Raw genomic sequence first — 11,225 nt, forward strand, 5'->3', positions numbered from 1 at the left:
CCTCAATGCCTCTGATTCAAGAGAGGATCACTGGTTGTTCCCACTCAATCTCTTCCTCCCCTGCATTTTTTTTATTTGGGGGTCTGCTTTGATGGCAGAGATGTGGCTGGATAGACACAACCAGTTAGGATGCAGCAGGGTAAAAAGGAAGCCACTGAAATGGGAAAAGCGTCCTACAGCTAGGGGATAAAGCCAGGGAAATATATGGTGGTAGAAAAGGTAGCAGAATATCAGCTTATAATAATATATATCTGATGCCAACTGGATATGCTGTGGAAAAATGCCATGAAACCACTGAAACTCTGTGGAAATGACTCGTACAAATGTACTTATTCCTTAAATGTTTCCATCAATGATGTAATGACATCATACAGAAGGCCAGGCTTACGAGAAGTAATGCTGGCAAGCTGTCTCAGGACACTTTCCACATGTATGCAGAATAAAATAATTGTGTAAAGTGCAATTTTTAGGCTGTGGGAGTGTGAGAAAGAAGGAATGATTGCATAAAGAAGCAAATAAATGGTTGGATACAGCACAGAGAAGAAAAGGCAGGAAGAAATTGAAGAGTGGGCGTTAATTCAAAATATCCAGCATTACCACCAGCAGCTGCACTTTGTCCTACATTGCCTTTGCCAAAAACAAGCATTCACTCCTTCTACATTATTTGAAAAGGAGGCCCCTTCAAGCTCATGAATAAACACCACCAAACAAACTGTCAAGGAAACCGGTGAAAAAAAACAGCAATAAACCAAAATTATTCTTTCCTTCCTCTCTCTGGTCAATCATACACCCACGCTTTGGGCACACTGAGACTCTCCTTGGTGAGACCAGATGCCTTCTTCCCTTGAAACCGTCTCCACCTCCTCCTCCTCCTCCCTAGTTAGATTTGGCTTAGCCCCTGATCCGTGAAGTGCCGTGGAATCTGCCAAACCAGGGCATGGTTGTCGGTGGCTGAAGCTGTGAGAGCAGCCATTGTTTCCTGTTGTCGCCCTGGCATCAAAAGGAAAGAGGTGCGCAAGGAAGAGAGGCCATGGAAGTAGGAGAGTCATGGTTGATGGAGAGGGGTGAAACACACGAGGGAGTAAAAAGGGGACCATATGGGGAGGCTGCGATGTCAACAAGGCACAAGCGTTCCCTCTGGAAAGAGAGCAAACTTTAGCACAAAAGGACCCCTTTGGAGCGCCTGGGGGCAGCCCCAACTTTTTACACCCCATGAGTGGAAGTCAAACTGAGCCATAAAGCATGATGAACCAGACGGGGAAAAGAGCCCTTCCATCAGCCTGCCAGGCAGCCAGATCTGCTGCAACAAAACCCTCTTTCTCTGCGCGAAGCCTTGGCCCCTTAAACGTTGAGCCATGCACACATTCTTCAGTGACATAATGCTTTTTTAAGCTATTGCCCTCTTCAACTCCCCCACCCCTCCACCACCGCCTCCTCTTTACCCTTACTCAGATTTCCCCCTTTTACCAATTACTATTTGAATATGAATACCAGCAGAGAGGTTGAGTGTTTGTTTTCGCTCCTGCGGTGGTGAGAAGTGAAGGAAGGAGGTCCGCGTGCTAGCTGACGTCAACGATCTGACGTCCCATTGATGTGCCGGCAGTAGGTGTTTGCTGAACGGCCTCTTGGGGCCATAAAAGCTGCCATAAAAACGAGCTACTACTCCCACCTCCCCCTCTTTCACCCCAGTGGAGCTGCTGCAACGCCCCAAGGGAGTTGCAGAGCTGGCAGGAGTCGAGGTCGGCAACAACTGCTGACTCTGAAGAGTCCGTGGAGTTCTCCTATTTGGAAAGAAATACCCTGATAGTGTCAGTGTCCACAGCAGATATAGGTTGGAGTTTCTGCCCACTGCCCCTCGTTGATGAGATAACTCTGGTCAGGTGCTCCGCAGCCTGGGGGAGTCATTCAGGAAGAGGGACAAATCCCCAGGGGCACTCGGACCAGCGGCAACCCTGCACTTCCCCTCCTTCCACACATGCACATGCACACACACTCTGACCTTTCATGCACCAACACACGCTAATCGCAACAATTCAGTAGCGAAAAGATAACAGGCATATAACCACAGCCTATTATACTCGCAGAGAAACCCATATTCACTTGACCGATCACATAGACAGGAAGGATGAACTTGGGCACATTGTTTGTACATACAATTGTTTGTAAATCAGAGCCTTGTATAGCAAAGAGCTAACTTAATTTCGTGGACTAACTTGGAAAAATACCTGTGACAGGACCGCACCAATTAAGCCAAGTGCCTTTGATACATTGTAGACAGTCAATAAGTCATCTTTAGCATGCAATGATATATTCTTTGGCCACCACAACAAGCTCAAAAAACAGTTAGTTACTAGCTTTGCCTGTTCGCTCTTTGGTGAAGGCCGTACAGCAGATTTAACAGCTTTTTTGCTGCACTTATCGGCCATGAGAACTGTGAGAATTAATCAGTAATGTTGCCGACATACTTTCAAATAATTTAAAGATAATTTATCCATGGTTAATATAAACATTTTGACGAGAGCAGCTTTAAGGATACAATTGAAATCCAAATTTAGCAGGAACGCTCACAATTACACATTTCCCTGACTTTCTTCCAGCAATAAACACCATCCAGACATTCATTACCTCAGCGAATTTGCTTTTAGAATGTGTGGGTTTTATATAAAGTGAGAGACAACAGACAAACAAACTGTGGTTCTCAGACTCAATCAGTTAATGCTGGATGAAAGGTAAAAAAAGAAAAACTGAAAAAGAAAAGAAGGGGGCTGATAACCATAACCCTGCAGCATCTCGACTAGGGAATGTTGGAATGATGGAGTTGGGAATGTTTGCTAGAAGCAGCGTTGCCCCCTGTCTCAGCATGCCACTTGCCACTGAGATAGAGCAGAGATGTGCAAATGTTTTTTTATACTCTGTCTATTTGCTTTAAAAAAAAAGGGACAGGTGCCAAAACTCAGTACTCTGTGCTCGCCAAACCTGCAGACAGCAGCCATATCTTCCCTCATCTCTCCTCGGCAGAGAATTTAATGAGAAGCCAATCACGTGTCTGTCCTGATCAACTCTTCTCGCCTCAGCCAGTCACAAACCTGTCTACTTTAATGGAGTTCACAAGGACCCAATCAGCTTCTTTCTCTCGGCTCTCGTTCTGCACTGTCAGAGTCGTCCAAAAACACGGCGGAGCTACTCACTTATCCCGTCTGCCTGCAAACTTTCTACATCACTGTATCAGCACTAGTTAAGGATGAGAGGGAGAGAGTGACAGAGAGAACGGGGTTTTACAATTTGTGCCCCTGTCTCTTATTCATTCTTTCCTCTAAAACATTTCCTGACAGTTCTGGGAAGGGAAGGGAGATTTGAAGCCTTGTTATTCTTCACTCTTTCAATTACTGTTACCGCTAGCACAACAAGCTTCCGGACCAGTGTTTTTTCACAGGGTGGGAGTGGGCAGGTTTTAATGGAGGAAATGATTCCGGGGGCTAGCCCACTGCTGTGCTAATACTCTGATCGATTTTCATTTTGGGGGAACCCTCCCAGCTGATCAATTTCTTTACAGAGGCTAGCCGGCAGCTGGCCTGGGTTTCACCGTCTGACACAACGTTTGAGTGGAGTTCTTGTCCATCCCCCAGTTTGTCCTTCTTCTTCTTCCCCCCCCCACCCCCCAACCCCACCCCCACCCCACCCACTGCCCCAGCCACCACCTCTGAGGCCAGGGGCGGCTTGGCTGTGCTGGTAATCCCTCAATGAATGTGGGTCAGTGAGTCGGGCTTTGCCTTCGTCACTCAGCGAGGGGACAGACAGCGAGGTTGTGACCCCAGTCATCCTGCGTGCACTCGCGCACACGCACACACACACTGGTGTTCACGCACCCACGTACGAAGACAAAGACTGGAACACTGGGATGCGCACACACATAAACAAACAAAAAAAGACACGGATGGATGAGCAGCCACACACCGACAAAACTCACACAGACGAAAACAAGCAGCAACACAAACTGAGAATAGGTTTGAGCAGATCTGAGATTAGCAGAGCAGAAATGATTGAAAGATGAATGGAGTAGTTGACTGATGGAAAATAAATGAACAGTTCTGATCATCATGCTGTTTTAAAGCAAAAAGGGACAAAATAGCTGGTTTTAATACAAGTCATTTAAAGATGTCCCTGTTGGGCTATAGGATTTTTTCAAAAATGTTGTGGACCAAACATTTAATCGAGAACATCATCAATTCAGGCATTAGTCAAAGATTACAAATTGTCAGTAGATGCAGCCCTCGAGATTAGTGCAGTCAAAAATATTGTCCACTGATAAACAGCTGAGGCAAGAATTTAAAACAGGACGTTTCTTAAACTAGTATAAAAGATCAAAAGTTGCACTAACACCTAAAACTATATAAAAAAATGTATAGTTTAGCAAGCAGAAATACCAAATATGTTGCTTTAACTTCTTATGGAGGTCTTACAGGGTTTATATAACACTGTATTATGAACAGGATTTTGAACTGCCATTTGAAATATATCGCCTTGACCTTTAGGAACTTGTGATAGACGTTTTTTCATTGTTTTGACCTATTTTAGATTATCAGGCTTAAAACAAAAGTTTATTTCTGTATTTCTGCAAGGCTGAAGCAAAAATAAATACACACACGAGACAAGAGAAAGACAAAGGGGATGTATAGGTTGCACAATAAGGTAAAGAAACAACAGGTTTCCTCGAGGTAAAGGCATAAGTCTGTCACTTACACACATGCACACACCAAAATATCAAAGAGCCCTAATTAAGCTGCTCTGCATTCAAACGTATTATCCTCCATATCATTAACATTCCCCATCACAAGCTCTGGTACTTTATCTAAGAGAGAGCAGGCAATCATGAAATATTCATGATTTATTAATCTGACTACAGAAAAACAAACAATGGCAACCCGGGGAGTGTGACAGCCTCCTCTGCCAAACAACGAGGCAGCAACATGAATGTTTGCTCCTCGCTCGGCACTCTACAAATCTCCAACAGGAGTCCACTATCAGGCGCCGCCTCCGCCGCACTGACATTCAGGTGCATGCTGGTATTCCCACTCATAAAAGTGTTTTACTGCGATATGGTGGAGAGGAAGGGGTTGGTGGTTCTCTTCACTTGGCGCGGATCAGCTACTGCCTCTCATTCTGTGGCATTGTGTCAACAAAATGTCAACCGCAGCGTCGTCATAAAAAGAAAAGAAAAGGGAAAAGGAAACGTGGCGGGGAGCCATCTCAAGACAAATCACATCAGTGTTTCGATGGCGTTCTTACAGAGAGGGGAAAGGAGGGAGAGAAATCGAAAAGAAACCAATGCAGAGGGTAGGAAGGAAAGGGGGGGGGGGGGAATTGAGGATGGGAGGCAGGCCTTCTTCCTCTTTCCTCCCTCTCAGCCACTCACGCTTTTGAGGATTTTCTCAAGTGGGAACATTTCTGCTGATGACACGGTTGTGAAATGAAAATGCCACAGCGCTTGGTTGATGTTACTGTCATTGACTCCTAATGGGAAAAATCCCACTCCACACGCAATTTTCTGGACTCTCCATTTCCTTCATCCCAACTCACGCAGACATATACCGCACACCATTATCACTCAATATCACACCCACTTGCTCTCCCGCTTTGTTTCCCCCCCCTTCCACACACTCCCAGGCAACACAGACACATCTTATGCATCTACTCTTGACTTTCTCATTCTCTAAATCTCTTTCTACTTCTCTTCATTGCCCTTCCACTCTCTCTCTCTCTCTCTCTATTTTCAAGTCCCTCGGGTGACCTTGAGCAGCAGCTGCCAGTGAAGTAGCTAAAGTACAAAGTCAATACGAGCCAACAAAGCTGGTTAAGTATTAAATGGGGGATGATGACGTTGCTGTTATCCAGCAAAAGGCTTAACAAAGAGCAAATAAAAGGAATGTGCCGTCAGACTTTAATGGAACGCTCAATAGTAATAATGATGCGATTCAAGCTATTGATGCACTTTGGATTTGTTCAGGATAAGCTGCTTGCTGGTGTAAAAGAAAGCGCTGTCGTGCTGGGATAAATGCTGGGCTACACATGTGATGTATGTATGCCTTCACATGTGGAATGGCAGATGAATAAAACAAGTTGAACAATCCATGCCTGAAGTGATTCATTCTTATTACAGGAAGTCGAACAAATGTAACTTCCAATTTAAAATGAAAAGAGAACTTTATTTCCCCCAACTGAAATCATAAAGTTGGAAATAAAAATGTACCTAGTAAGACGTCTGGCAGGAAGGGAGGTTTAGTCACCACAAGGCATGGCATTACAGCAACATCTTGCAAACGTGACATTTTTCAATTGTCGGGCCTGTAATAGCCTTTCACTGTCCTCTCCCAGGATCATTGTCGGCAGTGCTGAAAACTCAGTGGATAATGTAGCACTGAATGGGCTCTTTCATCAGCGCTTGGCCATGGAAGTGGACCAGAGTGACTCCAATTGAAAGCTATTGCAGCTAAGAAAATCAATTGAATAAATGTGGGGAGCGTGGTGCATTGTGTGTGTGGCATTGTGTGTGTGTGTCTGTGTGTGCTAATATGGTGTGTGCATGGGTGGGAGCCGGTTTTGAGTACCTATCGGCTCCCAGTCTGCCCTCCTGCTGCTGCATTCCTCTGAAGAGTAGCATTCCTCTGTAAGGCAACGAGGTCAAAGGTCAGGCGGCCAGGAGGCAAAGGTGAGCCTGGATGTAGCATAGCTCTGCAACAACAGCCTTGGCATGGTGTAGGAGTGTGTTTATGAGTGTGTTTTGGGTTGGTGGGTTGGTTCATATTGATTATAAACAACCGAGTAGATAAGACCAGGGGTTACCACATCACTTCTTCTGCGTTTTAAAAGTTATGCATCAGGCTACATTTAAAAAGCATCCAGGTATGTACATTAACTGTACAGCTAGCCGGCCTGCCTTGGCAGTGCTCCCTCCTCAGTCGATAACAGCTGCTCTGACATGTGTGTGCATTCCTGAGTCTGCAGCACAGCGTCCCCGCAAGGCACCGCCTGTCCGCCCCCGGAAATTGAGCGCTAAGCCCGGCCGGCTACATGTAGATCCATTTACCTGAGAGAGCTACGTCAGGGTTTTTAGCCGAGCACGGGCTGGCACCCAAAGGAGTTTAAATCAGATTAAAATGAAAGGCATCAGTTTGATTAAATCTAAACAGGCTTGTAAACCATAACAGGAAAAAAATGCTTTAAATGTATTGGTTCGTAGCCCGATGCCAGAGTAGTGAGCAATCTAAAGAGTTTAAACTAAATATATTATTTTTAAAGCACAAAAAGGGTGACGGTGGTTCACAAATAAGTGCGGAAAGATACACAAGTAAAGCCAATGCATGCTAAATACTGTAAAAGTGTTGTGTACAAACGAAATTGGATTCATCAACTTTCAGCGGCGACACAAATCAAATGCAATATCGATGCTGGAAATGAAATGACTAACAGGCAGCGGTATTGATCAAATAAATCAACCGTGAAACACACTGCAGTGGAAAGAGTGAGCAGGGAAAGCTCTCGGTTCCCAGAACTCAATGAGATCAGCTGTGTCAATCAGCTGATTATGGCCCCCAGATGTGCCCGAGACAGAGGGACCTCTGGGAAAACAAGGCCCCGATCCGCAGGGAAGCAGAGCTCTGAGCGGAGCGGGGCAGAGGTGGGCTGTCCAAGGACGACTGGAATGTCAGATAATGGATGACACATCTCTCCAGGTGACATCGAGCCCAAGGCATCCAAGGAGAAAGCGATGGAGAGAATGAGTATGTGAGAGGGGGAAAAGGATGACAAATGGATAGACAAGTGCATGCTTGTAAAGTTTTGTCAGAGCTCCCTCTTTGGCATTATGAGTTTGTCTGTGAAGGGGTTTTAGAGTTCATTTCAAGTTCAAGGAGAGTCACATCCTTCCTTAGCCCAACAAAAATGTGGTTCAAAATCTTTCTTATCTTCCCTCGCAGCTCCTTTTTCTAACTGATTGAATGGAAATATGTGTAGGTTCACTTTCCATATGCTCCCCATCCGTGCTTTCTCTTGACCTTGACATGCCGTGTGTATAGGTACACACACACACCCACAAGGAACAATGTCGACAAGTGCTGTTATCACATGCCTGAGTTGATCCAGGCTTAACAAAAGCCATGGGATCCACAGGTTGATAAATGCAGATCAAACCACTGTCACTCACAGAGAAGTGAACCTGACAGTGAAGCTCACTAGTAATCCAGCTATGTAAACATCAGAAGACACCGCTTTCTATATTAAAAACATACCACGCATTCAAGTGCAGCTGTTGATCCTAGGGGGGAATAATTTATTACCACCTTGACAAAACAGAGACCTCCGAAATTAGAGGTAATCAACTGTCCCTGGGGGCTAAGTGGAAAGGATGGCACTAACTCCTGGAAATGAAAGTGATAATTAACCCATTACGACTGATTTATTCGCAATAAATTGCTTCATATTTCAACCAAACTTGTTACACGCCACGGCGAACATAAACACGCGCCCTGAAATGGGAAGCAGCGTTTTTTCATGACAAGGTCCCCAGAACGGATACTCATTTCTGAGCAAAAAAAGCTCTCACCGTTGACTTTCACTTAATTTGCACTAAGTACAGGGTGCAAATCAAACATGTCCCTGCATATCCTGGTGAAGGCTGCACTGTTCCCATGGAGGGGAGCTGGAAGGTGGTGGAGGAGGAGGAGGGTGAATTCCTTCATAGGAAAGGAGGGAGGGATGGGAGGGTGGGGGGTGTCCGGGGAGCTAATAGACTGGCTGGAGAGCTTTTACTTCATGCTTGAAAGGGAGCACAGGAGGGTAAAAACCAGTCATGTAGTGGTACATAAAAAGGTTGGTTAACTATGACCTGCAGTTGGAGATCTTTATAAGGCTCGCCATCATTGATAGTTAACCTGTTGTTGGTGGGAAATAAAAGTCTACATTTCAATAAGGGGTTGTGGTTACATATTTTCAGTTAGAAAGGAGAGAATTTAAGGAGAATTGCTTCATACAAATTCATCTAAATGCACACACTGTGAACCAAAGAGCGAGAACCCAGGGGGATGTGAGTGACAGCTCAAAGCAGCCATTATACATAAAAGTTTAAAAACATGAAAAATAAACTTTTTTTCCCCATAAAACCATCTCACTTTGTGTAACTTACTTGTCATACTCTGCGTTGTCCATGTCACACCGCGCGTCCTTGTGTTTCTGCCAGTCTTTGCCATGTTTGCAGGTGGTGAGCAGCACCACATCCTCTGCGTTGTGGACGTGATGTAAGGCATTCCTGGTGTCCGAACCGATACCTGTCAGGTAACGCTTCCCTTTGAACACCAGCATGTATTTTCTAAAAGGCGGGATTGTGTTGTACTTGAGGAAGCCCCTCTCTCCGCCGGTCCTCAGGTGCTCCTTGGAGAAGAGGGGGATGGACACGTCGAAGTGGGGCCTGAAGTTCTCGGTGCTGATGCTGGCCTTGGCCAACATGGCCTGGCCGATGTCAAAGCCCAAGTCTTCCGTATAGTCCGGCCACGTCCCCGAGTACAAGTTAAATATGAGGTGGTTCCTGCCGTCGTTCCACAGAGGCAGGTTCTGGACCTTGGTCTTCAGGTTGTGGACGTATTGCGGGGACAGCTGGTCCCGGTCCAGAGTGTCCAGACTCAGGATGAACAGACACGCCTGTCCAGGGTCTGAGGTGTAAAACCTGGACCCTTCAATGGTTGATAAAATATTCTGATAACTCTCTGAGATCTTCTCCCCCTTCTGCTGCGGGTAAACATAAACTTTGAATCCGCTCTTCTGACACTGCGAGAAATCAAAGCATGAATCCATGCGGCACCGTTTGCCTTTGTAAACACTCGTGTTGACGTCCCTCTTCTGCCTCGGAGATATGTGCAGGTTATACTCCTCGGTGTCCGTCTGATCCAGCGGCAGGAAAAGGTGTAAAGGGTCCGAGAAGTGGGGCCAGGGCTGATCGGGCCGGTACCCATGTCGGCTGCGGTCATGCCGGCTCCTGCTCGCCGCTGGAAGTGTAACCCCTCCGAGGTAGAAGAGAAGCACCAGACATGCACCAGCGGAGAGCAGGATCAGGTAGCGTTTTTTGGCCTGCATGTGTCCTGGGAACAGGGGCGAGTTGTGAAGGAATAAGAAATGTAAAGTGGCCCGAAGTTAGGCTCTCACCAACCCCGGCTACACCGCTCCATCCTCCGGCAGCCTCCAAGGATCCCCAACCCCCCTTCTGCGTATTCGGTTCCCAAATCCAGCAATTGATCCAGTGCATGTGGGCGATTTTAAAAGTATTGTCCCGTTCTCCCTCTTCTGTAGAGTTTCACCATATCGCACAGCGCCTACAGCGGGGCTGAGCTGCCTGAAACAGCTCCGTGCTGCCTGGACCCTCGGACACAATCACATGCAGCCACTCTCTTCCGCGGCGCTTCCTCTCACCCTCATTCAGGCTGGCTGTGTGGGGCTTTTCAAAGGGAAAAGCAGTCCGGCAGCCGCCTGGGAACTCTCTTTCCCCGGGTGTAAAGCGGCAGGGGTCCCCGAGGCTCTCCCAGACGGAAAGGTATACCCCGGTTTAGATCGAGTGTAAAAACGAGTCGGTGTGGCCGCTGTGCTTGAATCCAAATGCCTCCGGGTGAATTCGTCCTATTCCCCCTGTTTTACCACTCCATAGTCCCGTGTGAAGAGAGGGAAAAAAAACCGGGGGAAGCTTCGTAGCGCAGGAGCAGCTCAGCGGTACAACTGTAACCTGACGAATCCCTGCATTTCCCTTCTTATTTATTACAACCTCCACACACAGCCTCGCTCTCGCTGAATAAAAACCTCACCGGCGGGCAGCGGGCAGCAGGCGAAGTTATCCGGTTGACACGAGGGGACAAAACGCTCACCTCAGACCGGGTAAATAGCTGAGAAAATGTTCAAAAAGACGGGATTCCTTGATCCTAGTGTCCAATTACCGAGTGCTCAGTTGTCCCGATTGTTAGTCGGTAACATTCCAATCCCGACACGACGGCAGCTGACGTGACGTCCCATCGATGCACTCCGGCGCCGCTGATTGGTCCGTCTGTGGGAACGGAAGAGGCGGGATTTAGGGAAATACACCCATTCATAACCGGAGTCCTCCGCATGTGCAAATTATCTAATTGTAAAGCCTATGGAAGTTGTTTGGAAATGTGCCGTGAGAGCAAAAGGCATCCTCAGTTAGTAAAGAG

At 46.7% G+C, this 11,225-nt stretch overlaps 1 protein-coding gene across 1 annotated transcript in view; it reads right to left on the minus strand.

The window, feature by feature from the left end:
* ext1b (exostosin glycosyltransferase 1b) overlaps positions 1-11,024 on the minus strand; it is a 115,341-nt gene extending 104,317 nt beyond the window's left edge. The window contains exon 1 of the mRNA XM_034124367.1: positions 9,179-11,024. Within this exon, the coding sequence (XP_033980258.1) occupies positions 9,179-10,122 (944 nt within the window). The 5' untranslated portion in view covers positions 10,123-11,024. The remainder of the gene's footprint in view (positions 1-9,178) is intronic.
* Between the last annotated feature and the right edge of the window lie 201 nt (positions 11,025-11,225).

Source organism: Trematomus bernacchii, unplaced genomic scaffold (genome assembly GCF_902827165.1).
Source record: "Trematomus bernacchii unplaced genomic scaffold, fTreBer1.1, whole genome shotgun sequence".
NCBI lineage: Eukaryota > Metazoa > Chordata > Actinopteri > Perciformes > Nototheniidae > Trematomus > Trematomus bernacchii.